This window comes from Meriones unguiculatus, chromosome 17, assembly GCF_030254825.1.
Source record: "Meriones unguiculatus strain TT.TT164.6M chromosome 17, Bangor_MerUng_6.1, whole genome shotgun sequence".
Lineage (NCBI taxonomy): Eukaryota > Metazoa > Chordata > Mammalia > Rodentia > Muridae > Meriones > Meriones unguiculatus.
The window spans coordinates 20,046,924-20,068,171 of NC_083364.1; the positions used below are offsets into that span (position 1 = coordinate 20,046,924).

Here is a 21,248-nt window from a genome sequence, read left to right on the forward strand (position 1 = left end):
GTTTTGTGGCAGCGTTTCTCTGTGTAGCCTGGGTTGTCCTGGACTCACTCTGTAGACCAGGCTGGCCTTGAACTCACAGCGATCCGCCTGCCTCTGACTCCCAGAGTGCTGGGATTACAGGTGTGTGTCACCACCACCTGGCTTCCCTCAAGTCTTAAAGCTTGTGTTGTGGTTACTTCTGTAGGGAACAGGACCCCGAGAGACTTCCTGTGGCCAGCCTTTGGGGCCTCCAGTTATACAGTTTATGAACTTGGTCTCAGGTTTGAAAAGTGTGGCCTAGCACTAACCCCTTGGAGGCACCCTTGTCCCACTTCATGGCTGGCTCCAGTGTCTGCTTTGTCACACACATAGGCCCTGTGTAGCCAGTGCACTCAGCCCTTTACTTCTAGAGCTTGAGTGCTGCTCTAACTGCGTGGTCCCCAAGGCGGACCCTGGGCTTTCCAGTGGGACCAGTTTCCTGTGTGTCAGGGTTTCCTGTTGTCCTTTCCCCAAGAATTTTATTGTCTTTGCTTCATCAGGAGGGTTTGCCTCATGGCTGAGTCTCCAAGACTCCCTGTGGCCTGTTTGTTTTCCCATACCTTCCTCCTGGCCTGAGTCAGGTTAGACCACCTGTCCCGCACTCATACAAGGTCACCAGGATGCAGACTAACACTGGGTTTCTAGCTGTCCCTGAAGCCCCAGCTCTCTACCTGCTAGCTTAGTCACTAAGCCTTTTGTGAGTGACTGAGGGGGCTGGCACTGAGCCATAGGCATGTCCTGGAGGCAGGTCCAATGATCCTTGGCTTTCATGTCCTCTGTTGTAGGCTTGCTCAATAGTGTCATCACTCCCCTCACTGGGCGGAAGGGCCCAGAGCCTGGTGGGTATGCCTCAGCATCTTCATTCTCACATCCCCTGTGCTGGCCTTGCTGCAGAACTGTACCCTCTGACCCTGGGCCTCCTGCTTTTCTGTTGTTGTAGCCTGGACCATTCTCCGGGGTCCTAGGTCCACACTGCACTGTTTCGCTGTGCTCCTGCCCCCACAGGCTGAGCTCAGGTGTGTCTTGTGTTTGCAGAGGAGAAGAGCAGCGGCTTCCGACTGAAGCCCCCTACACTCATCCACGGCCAGGCGCCCAGTGCAGGTGGGTGACATTTCCAGGCCCCTACCTGGCTTGCTGCAGGCCCAGTCTGTCTACTGGGACTGGTATTGACATGGAGGCAGCTCTGGGAAGCTGCTCGGACCTGCAGGGGCAGGTCATCTCCTATTTGGGAATTCATGTGACCCTGTACCAGCCCTGGCCATCTTACCTTGTACTGTGCCAGCTCTGAGAGAGTAAGCAGTGACCCAGACCTCATCCCAGATCCTAGTGGCAGTTGTCTGTCACTGTCAAGTGTTGGGGTTGAGTGCCGCCTCCCTTGCACAACCACTGGAGTTGATGTGCCCTCGAGCAGCAGGGCCGATGTTCCTAGAATCCATTGTGTTCCAGGTCTGCCCAGCCAGAAGCCCAGGGAGCAGCAGCGTGGCGTGCTCCGCCCAGCCGTGCTGCAGGCCCCTCAGCCCAAGGTGCTGTCACAGACGGGTAAGGGACCCCATCACAGTCCGAGTACAGAGGCAAGGGGACCCTCGATAAAGGAATGGGGTACCACCACAGTTTCTACCTAAGGCTCGCTGGGTTTTGGCCCTGCCTCTTGGGCCACTTCTTGGATCATGCTGATAAATTACCCAAAGTCGGCTCAGCTCCAGCGCTCAGAGTCAGCAGGTAGACAAAGCTGTATCATACTCAGAGAGCCTTGTTTCATTTTGTCCTGATTTGGGGGCCAGCAGCATGGCCCAGCATGTTAGAGGGCCATTGTCATTTTGTCTCAGTTTAGTTGAGTCTTTGTGACATAGGGTAGCCCAGTCTACTCTTGAGCTCACTTTGTATCCCTTCTTAACCATGGGACAGTAGGCACGTACACTCCACCAGCTCCTTCCTGCTGTGTGAGTATGTGAAGTGCTGGGGGCTGGCTGCTGACCCCATGAGCCCAGTCGGGCTCGCCTCCCATTGCACAGAGCATCCACGATAGGTTTTCTTTTGCTGTTCATTTTGTGGGAGTCCTGAGCACACTGGAAGCCAGTTCTTGTTCAGATCTTGGGGTATGTATAGTACTGGGGATGGAACCTAGGCCCTGTGTGACCTGAGCTACATGCCAATTCAGTGTCTCCTAGAATAAAGACAGCAAGCAGCCCTCGTGGCTGGGCTTTGGACATTTTTTGTTTTTAATGTAAGAATGCGTGGCCCCCCTTTTTTTTTTTTAAGTGTACATCTGTTTTTGCTTGAACTCATGGGGAACCACCTGCCTCTGCCTCCCAAGTGTTGGGATTAAAAGCATTCATCACTGTGCATAGCCCAAGATGAATGAACTTTAGAAGCCTCTTCACAAAGGAGGCCTAGACAGAGTCTAGCAGCATTGCCAGCTGCCGAAGGGCTGGGGGACACCTTTCCACACACACTCTCTCTCTCCCTCTTGCAGTCCCCAGCAGTGGCACCAACGGGGTCAGCATGCCAGCAGACTGCACAGGGACAGCCACGACTACTTCACCAGAAAACCTCACGCAGAGGAGCCCCTCCGAGTCTGCCGAGGGGGCACACACACTTGAGGTTGGTTGGGGAGCAGCCAGGGCAGGTTGCAGAGCCGGGCCCTGGTGTGACGTCTGTGCAGGTTCTCTCCCATGGGGGGGGTGGTTCTTGCTGCCTGGCTTTGCTCAGTGCTCTTTACATGGCTGCACCTGGGCCACTCCCTTTTCCACACTGGAACAGAATACCCATGCAGGACCCTTTGCAGAGACAGAAGATTTACTGGCTCACAGTTTCAGAAGATGGCGCTGGCTCTGCTGCTCCAGGCTGATCCCAGCCCACTTCACTGGCAGTGCTCATGAGATAGGCAGTCATGGAGACACCAGCAGGGAGCCAAAGTTCTCAGTCCTTTGCAAGGGCCTCTCCATACCACACTAGGTGCTGAGAGGCTATCACTGCACACCTGACATTGATGGGTGGTCACTTGTCAGGATGGTCCCCCTGCCAGGGAGCCCAGAGTGACCTTTGTGTCTTTAACAAGGTCCCCACAGAGATGAGCCCTCAGAATGCACTGGTACTGGCAGCCAGCCCTGTGCAGACCCAGGACTAAGGCCAGGAGCAGTGCTCCAGCAGCTGCTGGGGGAGGGCTTTGATGGAGGGCTCAGGCTGCCTGCTGTGTTCTTGAATTCATCCACATAGTCACAGTCATCACTGTGTGTCTGTTCTCACCTGGGAAATGCTCAGCGGGACGTGGGAATCTTGCACTGTGCAGGGAAATGCCCGTCCCACCCCAGCGCCCTAAGTGGTTAGCTCCCAGGCTGGGCTAGCATCTGTCTCCACCTACCCACCCTCTGCTTAAGTCACCTTCTTGCGGTTCCCACCCTCCACAGTGCGGCCCCTCCCACTCCTCAGTTTACCACGTTTATGGGTTCCACTGTCTCACCAGCACGCTAGGTTCTCAGTGCCCAAACATTTATCTGACTGGATTCTGTCTCTGGCACCCACATTTGACCCCAAGGTCCCACATTCCATATGTAGCCTCACTCCCAGGCTGCCCTGGCATAGACAGTGTCATCATGCTCATGACCTCTGATCATGTGGCAAGAATAGGCAGGACCCTTACCTTCTCAGCCGTTCCTGACTCAAGAGACTGACAGCAGAGAGCTGACCCGGGATGCTGAGCTCAGTGACCAGGAAGTGGGATCATGGCTCTGACAGGACACTGGCTAGGAGGCAGGGCTGCCTGGGGACACACAGGTCAGACCGGGTCCTTCTGGAGCTCCTTGGTCCCGGAGACTGGGCTTCTCCATGCAGGTAGAAACCTTTCAGGAGCTGTGCCAGGTCCAGGGGCCGGTTCTCAGTGGGTAACAGCGTCCGAAGGGATATGGAGGACTGTGCACAGAAGCCACACCCCCTGTGTGGGCACAGGGCCATGGCAGAGTCAGAATGGAGCCAGATTTATAGGGTGTCAAGCAAGTGGAGACTATTAAACTCTTGACAGCCTAGGAGACACCTCAGAACTGTGTCATAACCCTTCCCACCACTGCAGATTGCTCTCACAGACATGTCGGGGCTGCTGGAGCTGTAGTCAGGGCATTGCCCCAGGGCATTGCTCCTGGTACCACTCTAAATTCCCCTCCTCCAGACCACATGGGTGATGGAGTTCCTGTACTCAGGAGAGTCATACTTGCAAGAAGGAAGTATTTAGAGGAGCTAGCGAGAGGGCTCAGTGGATCAAAAGTGCTGGCTTCCAAAGCTGAGTACCTAGGTTGGATCTCAGGGATTTGCGTGGTGGGAGGAACCAGTCCAGAGAGTTGATTGGTTTTTTTGTGTGTTTTTTTAAATTTCTGTGCACGCACACACGTGAATGCACATGCATAGATGAATGTGACTGGGGCAATGGCAGAAGCGTAAGCTTGTCTAAAACACTCAGTACGGGAAGCTGGGAGGTGGAAGTGAACATCGCTGAAGAGGAACTCCACCTCTGACCACACTACACTGTTGCCTCCATGACTGTCCTGGGCCTCACTTGATCTTGGTGACATGCCTTGCCCCCCTGACAGCCAACGTCCTTGTGCCTGAGCTGAAGTCCCCAAGAACAGGTTCTTACAGGCGCCTTCTGAGCTGTGATACTTGCAAACCTGACTCTTGACAGCCTAGGAGACAACTTAGAACTGTGGCTCTAAGAGTGGTGCCCTTGGGTCTTGAGCTTCCCGCAGAGTCACTCCACCTTGGCACCCAGCTGGAAGCAATCCTTTCCCACCCACAGCTCTATTAAGACAGGGGACTGCTGGTATTGGCCAGCCATCGGGCTTCAGGCCTAGCATCATCCCAAACCCTCAGCAGATCCCTGGGCCCACAGCATAGGTCTGGGGTTCCAGGCTTTTCTCTAATGGTGCCTACCTCAGGAGAGTCTACCATAACTGCCAGTAAGGTCGTGTGCCTGGCTGACTCAAGGCTCACGAGCACTCTTCTGTCACTGTTGTTTGTAACTGAGTTTTCTTTTTCTATAGGAGAAAGTGCCTCAAAAAGCCCCGTGTGCTACCTTGGAGGAGGGGCACTGTCAAGAGGAGCAGGTGGCCCCACAGGCTTTCGTGTTTGGACAGAACTTGAGAGACAGAGTGAAGGTATTTGGCCTGGTGGGTGTGGGGCAGTGGAGCGAAAGTGTGTCGTGGGATGCTTGATGACAGTCGCACATCTACCCAGACATTCATTGTCCGTGTCCCCTATTCTGCTAAGAGTCCCTTCTCTCATTGAGATAGTGGCTCGTGTGGCCAAAGCCAGCCTCAAATCCATTGTATAATCAAGGATGAACTTAACTACTGATCCTCAAGTCATGGGATTTCAGGCTGAGATCATCTTTCCAAGACCTAAACTAAAAGAAATAATGAGTTTGTGATTGATTTGATGTGGGTCTGATTTTAAGATGAGGTCTCAATGTAGTCCAAGCTGGCCTTGAACTAATTGTGTGGCTTTGGATGACCCTGGACTCCTGATCCTCCAGCCTGGGCCTCGTGAGTGCTGTGATGAGAGGTGTGGGTTCTGATACCAGACAATTATCTATTTAAAACAAGATCTTACTGTAGTCCTTTTGGCCTGAACTCAGAGATCCTCCTGCCTCTGCCTCCCAGTGCTGAGTTTGAAGGCGTGTGCCGCTATGCCCAGCTTGTCTTTGTATCGTAACTGCTGTATCAAGTGCAGCCATGTTGGTGGCAGCTGCACCCTGTACACCAGGCATTCATACAGCAGGACTTGGCAGACACCTGTGAGACAAGCTCACATGAACAGCCTGCTTCCGTCTGTCTTCTCAGTTACTGAATGAGAATGCTGATGTGGCAGATGTGGATAGCAGCGCACACCCGAGCTCAGAAACACCCACAGCAACCAACTACTTTCTGCAGTACATCAGTTCCAGGTGAGCCACTGTGGAGCGCACACGCCACCAGGACCCTCCATCTGGAGAAGCAGAGGGCGGCGTCTACCCAGCCTGTGTGCTGGGAGGGAGGGAAGGAGGCGGTGGCACCCCTGTGTGGCCTGTGCTTGGGCGGTGCACATCAGGTGCCACACTGACAGCGCCACTCCTCTCCAGCACAGACAACTCGACCCACAGTGCTGACGCCTCTACCAAGTTTGTGTTTGGCCAGAACATGAGTGAGCGCGTCTTGGTGAGTGACCCTGGCACTGTGTTTTGGTTCCTGTTCCCACTCGGGGGCACACGGTCTATGGCTGACATACTGTCTCCTGTGCAGTCAGGGCAGGACATTGAGGTGTAGGGATGAGAAGGACCAGCTCCACTTGTTAGAGGCTTCGGCTGCCCACAGAGGCTGCCAGGGGCTGGCGTCACCAGTGGTCTTCACTGTCCACTGACATAGGCTTCCCTGTGGCCAGGGCCAGCTGTGGTGAACATCCGCTGTGGCACTCAAAGCTACACCACTGAGACAGCTGCCCTGTGTCCCTGTCCACAGGGCCAGCCATGCCTGCCACTTCCGCAGGACAGGGTCAGCCAGGCTAGCAGGCGCGTGCACATTTCCTTCTTTCCGACCACTCTGTAGCCATGCTGCAGCTTCTTCCTGTTGGTCTGCCACAGTGTGGTGCCACAGAGCGACCCCAGATGGCTACACACAGGTGGCATCCTGCGGCCCTGAGGCTGGGCCTGACTAGGAATGGAATGGCTGTTGAGGACAGGCCCTGCAGGGTGCAGGAGTCAGGCCTCCGGGAAGTGCTGAGCGGCCGTCCCTGCTGGGCCTCTCACTCTGTCCTCAGCACCCACAGCAGCTCCGCCCTGGCACGCTTGTTTCCTCAGAGCCCCCCCAAGCTGAATGAAGCCAATTCAGATGCCAGCAGGGAGACTACACATGCCCAGTCGGGGTCTGAGTCATCATCCCAGGAGGCCGCCCCCAAGAAAGGTACAGCCTAGCCTTGCACACATCCAGGGGGAGACTCCCGATCCCCAGGTAGAGACAGCTGTGGCCCCAATGGATGTGAGAGGTTGGCCTCAAGTGCCTGTGTCGGCTGGTGGGTGGCCATGCTCTGCTGACCAGGACAGGGCTCCCCAGGTCCTCAGGAAGGAAGCCCGGGCCTGCTGACTTGTGCTTCTTTCTTGGGTCCCCCTGCTGTGCAGAGTCGCTGGCCGAGTCGGCAGCTGCCTACACGAAGGCTACAGCGTGGACATGTTTGCTGGAGAAGGTGGAGGTCATTACAGGGGAGGAGGCAGAAAGCAACGTGCTGCAGGTGAGACCAAGCACACAGGATGCTGAGGCAGAAGGATTACCAGGAATTAAGGCCAGCCTGGGCTACATAGCAAGCGCCTGTCTTCAACAACAACAAAGTGAAGCTGGGTGTGATAATTCAGGCCTTCAGTCCCAGCACTTCGGAGACAGAGGCAGGTGGAACTCTGATTTCCAGGCCAGTCAGGAACTTCTCTATCTCAAGGAAACAAAAAAATGAGTTGTACAGCCATTGTTACAATTTGACCCAGGGTGTTTTTATCACCTAAAAAAGGCTCTGTCCCAATGATCGAGCACCTTGGCATCCTCATATCTTTGGAGTTCTCGGTCTGGGACATTTCTTATGGAATCCCACCATCTGTGGGATTTTGATTGGTTTTGTCACTGAGCAGTCAGTGTCCTTAAGTCTGTGACAAGCCATGTGTGAGCATTGTTTTTGCTCCTGGCTGAGTAACAGAAGGATGGGACAGTGTCAGTGAGCTGGTACTTGTCCTCTTCCGGCCTCGAGACTCTTCCAAGCAGTGTAACACACAAGTATATTTGTGAGGTTGTGTGCTTGCTTTCTGGGTGGGCAGCAGGAGAGACTGCGGGGCTGTCGCTGTTTCTGCAGCCAAGCATCTCTTGACAGTACACAGTGCTCCTTCAGTGTGGGAGCTCAGCGGCGTCTGTGTCTGGATCTGTGCTTCCAGGGTTGTCCTTGTCTACACACTTGAGCTGGAGGCATGGCTCTGTGGTAGAGCCCAGTGTGCTGGAGCCCTGGGTTCCATTCCTAGCACCACAGAGACCAAAAGCCATAAGAGATGACTAGACAAGGAGAAAACTGGCCACCGTCAGTGTCCTGGCCTTAGGTTTTGGACCTGGGAGTCAGGTGGGGTGGTCAGATGTCCCAGTCTCCCTGGTAGCTCTCAGCTTGGGGCAGAGAGGGCGTGCTCACTGGCCCTGTCGTGTTACAGATGCAGTGTAAGTTGTTCGTGTTTGACAAGACCTCACAGTCATGGGTGGAGCGCGGCCGGGGACTCCTAAGGCTTAATGACATGGCGGCAACCGATGATGGCACGTTACAGTCCCGGCTAGGTGAGCTCTGGGGAAGGACGGATCTTCCCAGAGGTAGGCACAGGTCACGCCAAAACCAGAAGTGTGGGCTCCACAGTTGGGGCAGGGGCGTGGCTGCAAACAGGAATAGCAGTCCTCCTTGTGAGCCCTGGGCCTGTCACTCTGGCCTGGACCTGCTGCCCCTCTGAACTGGCTTCCTCATCAGGTGTCCTTAGCAGTCTTTAAATCACTCGCAGAAATCAGTGCAGCTTGGAAGGAAGGCAGGGGCAGAAGGAGTGTCAGCTTGCAACCCTCCTCCAACAAAACCAGAGGCCAGCCTACAACATGATCTCTCCTGGGGCCCCGGAGCTGACACCTCCTCTTTGGGGGACTGTGTGAAAGCGGTCTAACTCTGTAGCCCAGGCTGAGTAGCCCTGCCTGGTCCACGGTTGAGCCTACATGCGTCCCCTACCTCAAAAGGAAAAAAAGTGTTGATGGAAGTGTCTGCAGGATTGACCTGGCAGTTACTGTCTGTGCCCTCAGCCCTGTGGACACAGGATAGTTGTGACTTTTCTCCATCTCAGGAGGGGCCATGAGGGCACACCCCACCTGCCGTGTTCCAGGCCACCCTCTTCCGCAAGGGCTTGATTCCCTGACCCCTCCAGATGTGGGCTGCAGGTTGGGACAGGTGTAGCTAAGGTGGCTTCCTTGCTGCAGTGATGCGGACCCAGGGCAGCCTGCGGCTCATCCTGAACACGAAGCTGTGGGCACAGATGCAGATGGATAAGGCCAGTGAAAAGAGCATCCGAATCACAGCGACAGACGCAGAGGACCAGGGCGTCAAGGTCTTCCTGATCTCGGTGAGCTCAAGGGAATGCAGGGGTGCCATACTGGCTCAGTGCTGGTCCCAGAGCTCCCCCGGGCAGTTCGTGATAGCCATGCTGCCCCCTCCGCTACTCATCACACGCAGAGGGATGGCAGACCCCTTCCCAGCTCACTGTCCTGCCTCACTCTCCAGGGCCAGCCAGCACTTGGGGTGTCAGGAACCGTAGCTGACCAGGCCAGTGTGGCCCGGTGGCAGGCCAGGGCCTACATTCGTGGGCACTGCCCAGCCTGGCTGCTGGCCACACCCTGCCTCACACCCTGCCCCCGCAGGCCAGCTCCAAGGATACAGGCCAGTTGTATGCTGCACTGCACCACCGTATCCTAGCACTGCGTAGCCGCGCCGAGCAGGAACAGGAGGCTAAGGCGCCCCCACCTGAGCCAGGAGCCACCCGGGCCACTGAGGAGGAAGACAGTGATGAGGATGCCATGCTCGCCCCCTCGGGTGTCACGGGGGCTGGTGAGCAGCCTGGGACCAGTGGGAGGGACCCCAGCCGGCCCACTGGCTATGTGCCAACTGAGACCCATTCTGTCCACAGGCACAGGTGACGAAGGGGATGGCCAGGCTCCCGGGAGCACATAGCGGCCGAGCCACTGCGCCAGACTGCTGCTTTGTCGTCTGTCCACCGTCCGTCCCTCCCCGCAGGCCGCGTCATGGTGGTGTCTATTGCTAGGGTGGCCGCAGGCTGGATCCACGCGTCCCTCTACAGCAGGTGGGGACGCCGGGATGCGGCTTGGGACTCCGACCTCATCATATTGATGAGCAGAAAGAACGCTCCCCGCCCTCCTCCGATCGAAATGGCACATTGACACTTGTCACAGCTTCCGCTGGCTCTCAGAGCTGACCTGGTCACCAAGCATTGTGGTGTTCCTCCCTGGGCAGCGACAGTGAGAACTCTGGGCTCAGCTTTCTGCTGAGAGCAACCTGCTGTCCGCTCAGCTGCCCACTCCACCTGGGTCACGGGGCAGGCAGATGCCCCGTGTGCATTTCTGATGGCTTAGTTTGTGAGGTCATGGATGAAGCTGCTTGTGGGCTGAGCTGACTTGATGTCCCTGTGGGCGGCGCCCGGCCCCCACGGGGACTCCCTGTGTTTGGGCCTGAGAACACCTATCTGGACGAAGGTGACAGATTCAGGAGGGCACCTGCGCACTTGCCGCCTGCACTGCCGGGGTCTCCCTTAGCAGGTGCCCAGCGCAGCACAGCCCTGAGGTGACTAACCATCTAGGGTCCCTGAGAGGCAAAGGGAGTCTGCGAAGGGCCTGGCCCCAGCCAGAAGACGAGGCCCCCACCCGTGGACTGTGTGGTTCCATCTCTGGCCAGGCCACTCGGGGGAGCCAGCAAGGACACCAGAGGCTGCCCAGCAGATGGATCACACTGCTCCCAGCCTTAGCCAGCCAGTGACAAGTGAATCCAGACGTCGCCCATGTGTTTTGGAACATTTATGTAAGATTGTCATATGAAATGTATTTGAGAACTGCATTAAAACTTTCAACTAAAGCCCCAGCCTCCCATGCACCTGGCCTCCAGACAGCCTGGGGGTGGCCCTGGGGCCCTGCTGGGGCCAGTGATCAGTCCAGCCATTGCCAGGTCTGGGTAGACCCGAGGGAAACCTGGTCCATCCGGTTCTTCAGCCTCCGTTCTCACACATCCCCCTCCCTGTGTCTAGTTGGGGCCCCTGGGACAGTGGTGACAGGGTCCAGGTAGGTGAAGGGACTAGGCTAAAGGCAGCTGTCGGGCAAGTGAGGGCTGCCATGTCAGAGGCGCCAGGCGCTGCTCACCATGGCCACAAATTCTGCGTCTGTATCCACGGAGGCACTGAGCCCACTGTAGTAGTCTCGGAACTCGGCCAGCGTGACCTGTGGATGGGTGGGCTGTGAGGTGGGGTGCGCTGCAAGCGGACCCAGGTTTGGGACGCTGCCCTGGGGGAGGCACCAGGCAGACACACCTGCCCATCCTTCTCGAGTGTGTCAAAGTTGCCGAGGAATTGGCGAAGGGCCTCATCTTCCGTCCACTCTCCACTGCGTACCTTGGGGTGAGCCCGGCCACTGAACACCCCTCGCAGGTCCTCCACGGTCACCACACCATCCCCAGTCTGGTCCAGCTTGGCAAAGGCAGCTGCAATGACAGCCTCCCGGGCCTGGGACATGGGGGGCTGGCGGGGATGGGGATGAGTGCTGGGACGGCACCCCTCCCCAGCCCCTCAGCCACTGAAGCCAGCCTCACCCGGAGTGCCCGAAGGAACTCTTCCAGCTCCAGTGTCCGGTTGCCATCTCGGTCCCAGCGCCTGCACAGAGCCTCTGCCTCTGCCTCCTCCACCTCCAGCCCCAGCTGTGCCAGGCCCTGCCTCAGCTCCCCTGCATCCAGAGACTGGCTGCCATCCTTGTCCAGGCGGCGGAAAAACCTGGGGGTCCAGATGGGGTTAGGTGGATGGGGACTACCCGGGCCAGAAGCTGCTGAAGTGCTGGGAGTGAGGGCCTACCTGGCCAGGCCCTGGATGCCCGAGGCCCCTCGGGATAGGCACTGGGCCCTCAGCCTCTCCATGGTGGCGTCCACGGCGTCCATTGTGGGTGCAAGTGAACGGCTGCAGGGGGTCGGAACTCCCCGTGAGTTTCTGCTCAGCCCACCTGGCACGGAGCTGGGGACACCACAGACCACGCCGAGCCCACCAGAGCACTTACCTGGCCTGCCTGTGTCCTTGAGTCCTGCCTGTGGAACAGGCTCCAGGGAGGTCTGTGCGTCCTGCCTGGCAGAGCTGTTGCTAGGCGCTGTGGCTCTGGGGACTGGGAGGGGCCTGCCTGTAGCTCTGTGTCAAGCACACTAGCCAGCCAGGAGCCGTTGGCCGCTGTGCCTCCCAGACCTACTGCCCAACCCTGCGGTCACAGTAGCTTCAAGCTTGGCTGGAGACAGACCCTTGTGTCCTACGCCACTCAGGGCCGATGGCCATCCCACTCTGGACTACAGCTCAAAGCCCGTCTGTGTAGGGCTAGTTGGACACGGTGGCACAGGCATATCACCCAGCTATTGGGAGACTTAGTCAAAAGTGACGCCAAGCTGGCTACAGACTGAGACCCCATCTTCAACAAATAAAAACAAAAAAGTGGGGCCTGGTGCTACATGGCTATAATCCCAGCACTCCAGAGATGGAGGGCCTCTGGAGATGGAGGGACGAGCGTTCCAGGCTGTGAGAGACTGTCTCAGTCAAAAGAAAAACTATCCATGGGTTTGCAAGCCAACCAGTGTCATGATTCAGTTAATGAGAAACTGAAGTGACATTTTGCTATCCAAATGGATGATGGCCTGTTATGCTCCAAACATTATTGGCGAGTACTAGAAAAATACTTCATTGTTCCTGCTTTTTGGCAATGGGACCCAGAGCCTTGGCATGCCAGGCAAATGTCGCTACGCCACACCCAAGGCACCACTGCTTTTCTAGAGGGAAATGTAAGATAGAAATAACTCTTACACAAATTTCTCAGGTGTTCCCTTTCATAGTGCTGACGTGAAAACCAGGGTCTCAACCCATGGCAAGCAAACCTGGCCGATGAGCTCCAGCCCAAGCAATTCTGAGTCTTAATGATGAGATAGATGCAAGGCTAGTGATACAGCTCAGCATTCCAGACCCCACGGAGAGCCCCCAAGGAGGGACTGGGAGACAGCACGTGGCTATTGGGCGTTTCAGTACTGTCCTTGTCTCCTGAGTTGGAAGTGGCCGTGGGCTGTGGATGGAGAAGCCTTCTCCCTGCACTTCTTTGGGCTGAGTTTCCTCCTCTGTCACTGAGGACAGCCTGTGCATGGAGGCTGCAGGACTGCCAGCTTCAGCCTCCTCAGCTGTGAAGTGTGCCCAGGCCCAGCAGCACTCTTTCCAGTCCCCACAATAGAAAAACAAAGACAGCTCAGCGTGAGAAGTACCTGGTTTATTCTGGTGCAGACAGGCCCTAGCCCGCCTTTCCCTGTACAGACAGCTCCCTTCTCCCCTCCCTCCCCAGGATAAAATGGGCCTCTGTCTCCTACACTGAGGGTCCCTGTCAGACTCCAGACAGAGACCGGATGGCCGGAGGCCCTTGCATTTGGAACAGCCCCTGCCTTCCTCCTCGGTGGCTGCTCGTGGATTCCCTGAGCACTGGGACCATGAAACCAGATGGATATGTGGGGACCCTTCCTCTCTCTAATCAAGTGTGCCCTCACCATCTTAGGCCTTAGACAGCACACACACCAGGCTTTTAAAAAAATAGGTTCTCTTGGGTTATCAAAAAGGGGACTTTCTACAAAAACACCATTGTCCTCGGGGATGGGGAAAGGGCTCATCAGATGTCCAGAAGGCTTCTGGCTATGGCAGGGCCTCCCGGGCTGTGCCAGGCACTGATGAAGGCAAAAGTCCCTGCCTAACAGCCTTTGCCTTCCATGGGAAAGCTGGTCCCAGGCTGGGGCAGTGGGCAGCTGCACAAGCCTGTCATCCTAGCACTGGAGATGCTGAGGCAGGAGGATCAGAAATTCAAAGCCAGCCCAACCTACGTAAAAAGAGGCCAGCCTGGGCTACACAAGACTATGCTTCAAAAAACCAAATCAAGCAATCACAGTGTAGGGTTGTGACCAGCCTGCAGGAATTACTTCAGGGATGCTGGTTAGAAGGCCCCTCTGGAAGGAGACATTTGAGAGAAACCTGAGTGTCAAGAAACTGGAAATGGGGAGAAAGCACGGAGGCAGAGGGAACAGCCAGTGCATAGGCCCTGTGGCAAAGGCGGAGGCATCCTTGGTTTTGATATCTCAACCTACCTGTCCTTCCCAGAGGGAAGGATGGAGCTAAGGGAAATGGATCTGAGGTTAATGATTTGTCTTCTCACACAGAAGGGGCGGAACATGAAATGGAGAGGAGATTCTGCCCCATGAAGGACTGCTCAGGAGACATAAGAGCAAAAAGGGGAGGGGGACTCACATCAGCAAGGCATGGTGGCTCACACCTGTATTCGAAGCATTTGGAAGGACCGTGGCTTCCAGGTAAGCCTGGGCTATAGAGAGAGACCCCATCTCAAAGCAAAATACAAACAAAACCCTCAAAGGCAGGGCCTGTGGTGGGCGCCTGTCTGTCACCCTTGGAGCTCCGGGTCACCCTCCTGAGACAGTAAGTCTGAGGCCAGCCTGGCTGCGAGGGTCCCTATCTCAAACAGGAAACACCCCGCTTCAAAGCCACTGCCCCATCTTCTCACTAGTCCTGCCTGGGATGACTGGCATCCTGTCGCCTCGCCTGATTTCAGCCTCGTTTGTGCTGCTCCAGCTAACTGAGCTACCATCCAGCCTTTTTGTTTGTTTTTGAAACTATTTAAATCAGTGGAATGTAGCAGATACCCCAGCACTGGGGAAAATGGTTTTAAGTAAGATCTTGGTCTTTCATTTGTTTGGACGTTTAGATATGATCCCAGGAATGTCCCAAGTCCCTTCCAGGGTTCTAAGAGAGCCCCTGACCACACGTTCTGGGATCCTCCAGGAGAGCTCACACTGTGGTCCCAAACACAGCAGGCTGCAGGTCGTCCTGGCCCTCCTCCTCCCCAGTGCTGTTGCCCAGAGGTGGGCCGGGGCCGTCGGGAAGTAGCTGGCCCCGGTCGATAGCTGGCAAGGGGCCCAGTCCCTCGGCCTCCTCCAGGGCAGCCAGCAGTGCAGCCAGAGGTGGACGCCGGCGAGCGATGTCCTGCAGAAGGTCAGCCCGGGGCTGCAGCTGCTGGATCACCTGGTCCTTCTGGTCCACTGCGGCCTTCAGGCTGCGCACAGTGGCCTCAGAGCTCAGCAGCTGCTCTCGGAGGGCAGAAATCTCCCTGGTGAGAGGACCAAATGAGGCTGTTACATATAGGGCATGCAGCGGTGGGGAGGACATTACCTGGAGGCTCCCTAGGTGCCCTCCTCCGCTGCCTCTGTATTTGTGTGCTTGTGTGGGGAGGCATGTGCCACAGCCTAAATGTTGAAGTCAGGGTACAACTTGCAAAAGTTGGTTCACTCCTTATACCCCATAAGACCAAATTCTTACACATAGAGCCAGCCACCTTGGTAAAGCACTGCCACCCCTACGGCATCACCTGTCATCTCAGCACTCCAAAAGGCCCTCACCTGTCATCTCAGCACTCCAAAAGGCCCGCTTTCTCTCGAAAACAAGACAATGCCAGTTTGACTTCCTCGGGGCCCCAAACGGTTGCCACGGCTCTGACTATCCTGTATGGGTTCTGACATCCCGGTCCTTGGGTGTGCTGTGCCTTTATCTACCGATGTGGCCCCTACCTAGCAGCCTCCGGGACATACTCTTCTCTTCGATCCCCCTCTGATCCTCAGGCGACACAATACTCTTGCGCCCCCAGGGTGGCCAAGTACCAGAGGACTCGGCCTTGTGGGACAGCTGGCTCCGTTCGAACAGTCTGAAATGCTCTCATGCGGTTCGAGCTATTCTTTTACACCCCCATGTAGTCGAGGCTGGTCCCGAACTCCTCAACTTCCCTAAAGTGCTGCGATGCCGGGCATTTAGTGCTCCGGGGAGTTTTGCTCTCGGTTCCCAGCTCTTCCCGCCCACTTCCCTTAGGAAGTTCGCCAGGCCTCCTCCGGGGCCTCACCGGTCCTTGGCGCGGCCCAGCTCGTCCAGGGCAGCGCGCAACTGCTGGTCGTGGCAGGCCAGACGCTCGGCCTGCGCGCGCACCGTGCGCTCCGCCGCCAGCAGCCGCGTCTCCAGCTCCGCCGCGCGACGGTGCAAGGCCGCCAGGTGCGCGTTCGCTTCCCGGATTTGCAGCGGCGGCGGCGCGGACATGGTCCCGGGACGCCGCGCAGGCCCCGCCCCACCCCGCCAGGGCCCGCCCACCTCCGGGCCCCGCCCCCTGACGCGGTAAGCCCAGGCTGCGGCCGCATTAATTCAAACCTTCTCAGGAGGCCCGCCCTACCCCAGAGCGAACGTCAGGCGGCCCCGCCCCGAGCGAGGCACGTGCCTTCCTCTTGAACGCTCGCTACTGGCCGCGCTTCGGGCACACCCGAGGACGACCACGCCCCTTAGCCCACGCTCACGTCCCTTCCAGGACGAGCTTCTCCGTCTGGCTACGCCTCCGAGCGCAGCGAGGGCTGGGACCTGCGCAGACTGGGCCTGGGTCTCCGTCAAGCGTTGTGCTCACCCTCGGCCGACGACCCCCGCGCCCGGCCTGGCCACGCCCCCAAATAGTTACACGCGGTCCTGATTCAGGAGGCGCACGTAGCCACACCCCCGCGAAATCCTGGATCCCTGATTGGCCACCTCTGCGCCATGTCCCGCCCAGCACTGCGGCGCTGGCTAATCAGGCGGAGGTCCGCCTCGCGCTGTAACTTCTGCACTGAGATTGGCCTACCTGCGGTCACTTCTACTGCAATTGGTCTGACAACCTGACCATCCCTTGGAAGGCCTCTCAACCTTCTCCATGCTGGGAACCCCGTCTTAGCTAGGGCTGGAGGCGTTTTTCTTCATTTACAGTGATGAGCCTCAGTTTACCTTTCCAGGAAGGAAGCCACGGGTGTGTCTGCCCAGATTCACTCGCGGACATGCGTACGACCCAGCTTCTGCTGCGTAAACTAAGACGTCGACGCGGATCCGCGCCGTGCGCACGCGCGTGCGCACAAGTCGTGGCCATGGTCGCGGCGCTCCATAAAGTTGCGCCCTGTAAACCTCGCGAGAATTGGCCGTGCCGGCTGCCCTTGAGCTAGCTACGGCGCGGAAAGGGCTGCGGAGCTGCAGTCATGGCCGAGCGGCTCTTCGTAGCCTACGATGAGATACCCGACGGTACCCAGTGTCACCGCAAGACCTACATCACCACTGCCTTGGGCGGCCTTGTCGGTGAGCGCGGGCCCGAGGGCGGAGGGCGGAGAGCGCAGGTCAGAGGGCGCGCGGAGGTCACGCGGGGCCCTAAGGTGCAGGAGCAGAATGTTGAGGGGCGTAGACCCGTCCTGTGGCATAGGCCGTCATCCGGGTGCAAAAGCTGGAGAAAATACGAACGTCTATTTAGGGTTAATTGGTGATTGGGTCATCTGAGGTTTTGAAGAGACGTCCTAGTGTTGCGCAGGCTAGACCGCAGGCTGGCTGTGTAGCTGAGCATGGCCCTGGATTACCGATCTTCCTGTCTCCAACCTGGCCTGTAACTCCTGACCCTCCTGCCTCAGCTGCCCAGGTGATGGATGACAGGACTGCCCCCCGGGTTAGATGCTGGCAGATGTCTCTGTTATAACTTGTGCTTATTTTAGAGATTTTTTTTTTCAGACAGGCTCTCACTGTAGCCCAGGCTGTCCTTGAAACTCAGAGTTCCGTCTGCCCCTGCTTCCTGAGCACTGGTATTAAAGGCGTGCCAAGGAAGATATTTATTTACTGTTATTTTCAGACACGATCTCCCTATGTAGCCCTGGGTTGGCCTGGAACTCAAGGAAATCCTGCCTCTGCCTCCTGAGTTCTGAGATTAAAAGCATACACCACCGTGAGCTTCTAATCCTGGAGGATTCCAAATAGGACACACTTGTTAGAAAGGTCAGGTAGCTTTTTGGGGCTCCCATGGGGTCGCCTTAGGCATGTGGGACTCTCGCAGTTTTCCTTAAGGCCTCATTCATTCATTCACTCACTCACCGTGCACCCTCAAGGCCTTGTTCGTTCATGCATTCACAGTGTGGCCACAGGCCCCGCAAGATTTTGCTGCTACCAGGCAAGTGCTGTAGGGTCAGGTAGTTGGAAGAATTTTTGTTTTCCCGGGGGTGGGATGGGTAGGGTTGGGAGATAAGGGGACAAGCTCTCTCTTCATAGTCCTGGCTGCCCTGGAGCTCACAGTGTAGCTCAGGCTGGCCTTGAACTCAGATCTGTCTGCCTCTGCCTCCTGAGCACTGGGACTAGAGGTGTGAGCCACCACTGCCCAGCTGCTGTGGGTGATTTTTAAGTGGACAGAACATTGGTGTCGGGAGGATGAGTGTGTGCGCTGTCGGGGCCCGGCTGGAGTCTGTCGGAGGTAGGTGTTGAGAGTAGGCGGGGCCCTTACCAGAGGTGCCCTGTGGGATGCTGCTGACGGGCAGGTGGAGTTATTCTCCTTTGAGCACTTCCCTCTGTACCACCTCCCTTGTTCCCAGGCTGCTCACTTGTTTCTTGTCTGGCTCCCCTAAGGGGGACATTGCAGGAGGGTAGTGAACCTGCCTTCCCAGCGAGATGCAGCAACCGGGGCACAGAGGAACTCATGAATGAAGTCAGTGAGTGGATGGACGGACGGATGGGTGGATGGGCATGGCTTTGTGGCATAGTGTGTGAATGAGCAGCTTCCTGCCTTGCTGGCGCAGTTCTTAGTCAGGAAAGGCTGGCTTCAGGGCGCAGCTGCTTCCGGAGGTTCCGTGGTGTTAAGGTTTGGCTGTGCTTTGTGTTGGGCCGTCAGAGAGTCCCCGCAGGGGCAGCGGCAGCGGCTAAGAAGGGGGTGGAGGACAGTTGGTCTGGGACTGTGTCCTGTGCTCCTTGTCAGGTGTGGTCAGTGCAGTCACCCAGGATTCCTGTGTCTGAACGGTCCTGCTGTCGTGACCCAGTGGCCTCTCCCATCTTGATCAGGATTTCCAGTGGCCCCAGCGGGTGGGGGTTGGGGTTTCTGTGAGAGCATTTCACCTCTGTGCACAGGGAAGCCAATGATGCTGAGGCAGAGGTATGGCTGGGCTGAGGAGCCGCAGGCCCTCGTGGCCTCCTGCCAGCACCTAGCTTCTTCATCTTTGAGGCCAACGAGGGTCCTTTGTCTGTAGGTGCTCAGTGCTCAGCTCGGAACTTTCTAGAGCTCACCGGATAGGGCGAGTGACATCCCTGAGGCTGGACAGTGGTCGAGGGGCCAGACCCACTCACTGCGCTGTGGCCAGCTCAGGCTGGTAGCTCGGATCCTCGGGGTTACTTCACCCCCAGTGAAAGGAACAACGGCAGGGGACATCCAGCTTGGAGGACGAGAGGCGAGGCTGGGCCTGTAGCCAGTTGTGGGAACCTGTGTCAGCTGTGCCGGGGAGGTGTGGACAGCGGAGCGGGGCTGCCTGTACCTGGCCCAGCCTGACTGTGGTGTCTGCCCTGCAGCCCACCCAGTCCTGGGCTCTGCTCGGCTCCCACCCTGGCTTCAGCATGTTGCACGAGCCGTGGTGTGAAGCCTGGTGTCAGGCAGTGGAGGAGCTGGAAAAGCTGACCGGTGTGGCAGTGGGGCGGGTGTGGGAGGAACGGAGCCAGCCAGGTGTGGAGACACGTCTGGGCCGAGCCACCGGCACGTGGAAGGTCTGGCATCCCTTAGCCCAGTTGCTGCCAAGCCGGATTAGGCCAAGGTCCCAGTCCCTTGGAAAGTATGGCCTTTGATAGGAGCGGAGGAGGCGCTGTGGCAGCCTCATTATTGATGGCACAAGGCCTGGGTCAGGTCTGGTGAACCATCCTCCGCCTGCTGAGACAGGGCTCTCCCCCGGCTCTCAGCAAGGGCGAGAGGTAGGCCCTGGCCGGGCAGCAGGGAGCCCAGTTCAAGTCCTGCTGTATCTCGGAAGGGCCTCCCAGCAATCTCTCCCGCTCTCACAGGTGCCATAGGCTCTGCTTACAGCGTCGTGCACAACCCTGCAGATTCTCGCCTGGAAGCAGTGGCCAGAATTGGCCGGTACACCTTCACGGCAGGTGAGTGGGCATCCAGGGGATGGTGACAGGAGCCGCCGGGCGGGGTCCTGGGAGACTGGCTGCAGAGCTGGCTAAGGGTTCTACACGAGACAGCCAGGTGCTAGCTCAGCGCCTCCAACCCCACTGCCCCTCACAGCTGCTGTTGGAGCTATGTTTGGCCTCGCCACCTGTGTCAGTGCCCAGGTCCGAGAGAAGCCAGACGACCCCCTCAACTACTTCATTGGAGGCTGCGCGGGAGGCCTGACCTTGGGAGCCCGAGGTGAGCACCATCCTCCAGGACAGTGTATAACCCCTGATTGCTCCGGGCAGCCCTGTGACAGGCCCTGCCCTGGCCCACCAGCCTGGCAGGCTCCGTCCTGCCCCTGCTGCCCTGTCACAGGCAGTCACTGACAGGCTCAGGTGAGAGGAGGCCTGTGTCCTGCAATGAGATCCTGGCCCGGCCCCCCACAGCTGGGGTGTGGACACTGAGAACTGACTGACTCGGCCATCCATCCCACTAGGGACCATTTGAGGTTTGGCTTTGACCCGCAGCCCGACTTGGACTCGGCCCCAGGCCGCCTTTTTCTCACTGTGTGGCCCTGGGCGCCTGGGGAGGGAATGCCATGCCAACCCTCACTCAGCTGTGGGAAAAGGCTGTAGCAGGAAGGTGTCCCCACTGCCAGAAGTCAGGGCTGACCACGCCTACCTCCCCACAAGGTCTCTAAGTCAGAGGGTAGTTGGTGCAGGACAGCCTGGCCTTAGTCTCCCCAACTCTGTCAGGCCTGGTTCTCCCGGGAGCTCCCGGGTCCCATCTGGAGCACCCCGTGCCTGATTCCAGCCTTCTCCACAGCTCACAACTACGGGACTGCAGCGGCGGGCTGCATCTGCATGGGCACGGCGGCCTCTCTGTTCAAGATCGGCAAGCTGGAGGGCTGGGAGTTCTTTGCCACCCGCAAGGTGTGAGAGGAGCCCCTGTTGCAAATAAACGTGTGTCCCTGTGTGCACATGTCCTGGAGACAGGCCTGCAGCCATGTGCCAGCCACGGGGGAGGCCGGGGTTGGGGGCGGGGGGTCAGGGGTGGCAGGAACCAGATGAGGTGACACGGGCCCAGGCCTGCACTGGGCACATAGGGTGCTTCCCAGGCAGCCAGAGAGAAGAGCACATGCTCCTGCCTGCTGGCCTGTGGGCTGTGCCGAAGCCACTGACCTGGCCCCGCAGAGAGCTGCCCGCTGGCCGGAGGGAGCTGTGTTGGAGAGCGGCATTGACACAACGCACAGTACAGTCCCATGGTCAGCCACCAGCAAGTGGAGACCTGACGGCCCCGATGCTCAGGTTTCAGGCTTCCCCTCCCGGGCCTGTCCCCAAAGCCAACAGCTTCTGGAAAACACGCCCAGGCCCCACACACTGGTTGCTCCAAGTTCCTGGGCAATGGAGCAGAGAGCCCCGGAAAGGCCGATCT

At 57.7% G+C, this 21,248-nt stretch overlaps 4 protein-coding genes across 7 annotated transcripts in view; 2 read left to right on the plus strand and 2 right to left on the minus strand.

Moving 5' to 3' along the window:
• Positions 1-10,674, plus strand: part of Ranbp3 (RAN binding protein 3) — a 37,053-nt gene extending 26,379 nt beyond the window's left edge. For 2 of the 3 annotated variants that reach the window (XM_021632970.2, XM_021632971.2), the window contains 12 exons: positions 1,054-1,119; positions 1,465-1,557; positions 2,492-2,619; positions 5,049-5,162; positions 5,847-5,950; positions 6,125-6,200; positions 6,839-6,941; positions 7,157-7,266; positions 8,216-8,336; positions 9,012-9,154; positions 9,450-9,636; positions 9,716-10,674. In XM_021632970.2, coding sequence (XP_021488645.2) covers positions 1,054-1,119; positions 1,465-1,557; positions 2,492-2,619; positions 5,049-5,162; positions 5,847-5,950; positions 6,125-6,200; positions 6,839-6,941; positions 7,157-7,266; positions 8,216-8,336; positions 9,012-9,154; positions 9,450-9,636; positions 9,716-9,759 — 1,289 coding nt within the window. In that variant the 3' untranslated portion in view covers positions 9,760-10,674. The remainder of the gene's footprint in view (positions 1-1,053; positions 1,120-1,464; positions 1,558-2,491; positions 2,620-5,048; positions 5,163-5,846; positions 5,951-6,124; positions 6,201-6,838; positions 6,942-7,156; positions 7,267-8,215; positions 8,337-9,011; positions 9,155-9,449; positions 9,637-9,715) is intronic. The other variant, XM_060371295.1, reaches the window with a different exon arrangement.
• Positions 10,675-10,800: 126 nt separating this feature from the next.
• On the minus strand, positions 10,801-12,328 carry Caps (calcyphosine). Its single transcript, XM_021632976.2, has 5 exons — positions 11,856-12,328; positions 11,657-11,758; positions 11,401-11,578; positions 11,123-11,329; positions 10,801-11,033 (listed from the first exon to the last, which is right to left on the minus strand). Exons 2-5 carry the CDS (start codon positions 11,737-11,739, stop codon positions 10,932-10,934), a joined length of 570 nt encoding a protein of 189 aa, XP_021488651.1. The 5' UTR covers positions 11,740-11,758; positions 11,856-12,328; the 3' UTR covers positions 10,801-10,931.
• Positions 12,329-13,070: 742 nt separating this feature from the next.
• Vmac (vimentin type intermediate filament associated coiled-coil protein) lies at positions 13,071-16,652 on the minus strand. Of its 2 annotated transcripts, none has more exons than XM_060371297.1 (2): positions 16,524-16,652; positions 13,071-14,984 (listed from the first exon to the last, which is right to left on the minus strand). In XM_060371297.1, the coding sequence occupies exons 1-2, from the start codon at positions 16,592-16,594 to the stop codon at positions 14,666-14,668; spliced, it is 390 nt and encodes a 129-aa protein (XP_060227280.1). In that variant the 5' UTR covers positions 16,595-16,652; the 3' UTR covers positions 13,071-14,665. The 2 variants fall into 2 exon arrangements, with proteins under 2 accessions (XP_060227280.1, XP_021488648.1); XM_021632973.2 differs by lacking the exon at positions 16,524-16,652 and adding an exon at positions 15,768-16,014.
• A 123-nt stretch (positions 16,653-16,775) lies between these two features.
• Ndufa11 (NADH:ubiquinone oxidoreductase subunit A11) lies at positions 16,776-20,804 on the plus strand. The gene is made up of 4 exons (XM_021632974.2): positions 16,776-17,005; positions 19,718-19,810; positions 19,947-20,069; positions 20,640-20,804. The coding sequence occupies exons 1-4, from the start codon at positions 16,909-16,911 to the stop codon at positions 20,750-20,752; spliced, it is 426 nt and encodes a 141-aa protein (XP_021488649.1). The 5' UTR covers positions 16,776-16,908; the 3' UTR covers positions 20,753-20,804.
• The last annotated feature ends 444 nt before the right edge of the window (positions 20,805-21,248 follow it).

Bases quoted from the DNA above. Each gene is read 5' to 3' on its own strand.
- Ndufa11 (XM_021632974.2), top strand. From the start codon at position 16,909: ATGGCCGAGCGGCTCTTCGTAGCCTACGATGAGATACCCGACGGTACC. The intron at 17,006-19,717 runs GTGAGCGCGGGC...CCGCTCTCACAG, and splicing joins TGCCTTGGGCGGCCTTGTCG to GTGCCATAGGCTCTGCTTAC. The intron at 19,811-19,946 runs GTGAGTGGGCAT...TGCCCCTCACAG, and splicing joins CCGGTACACCTTCACGGCAG to CTGCTGTTGGAGCTATGTTT.
- Caps (XM_021632976.2), bottom strand. From the start codon at position 11,739: ATGGACGCCGTGGACGCCACCATGGAGAGGCTGAGGGCCCAGTGCCTA. The intron at 11,579-11,656 runs GTAGGCCCTCAC...CTGGACCCCCAG, and splicing joins GGCATCCAGGGCCTGGCCAG to GTTTTTCCGCCGCCTGGACA. The intron at 11,330-11,400 runs GTGAGGCTGGCT...CATCCCCGCCAG, and splicing joins AGTTCCTTCGGGCACTCCGG to CCCCCCATGTCCCAGGCCCG.
- Vmac (XM_021632973.2), bottom strand. From the start codon at position 15,958: ATGTCCGCGCCGCCGCCGCTGCAAATCCGGGAAGCGAACGCGCACCTG. The intron at 14,985-15,767 runs GTGAGGCCCCGG...TCCTCTCACCAG, and splicing joins CTGGGCCGCGCCAAGGACCG to GGAGATTTCTGCCCTCCGAG.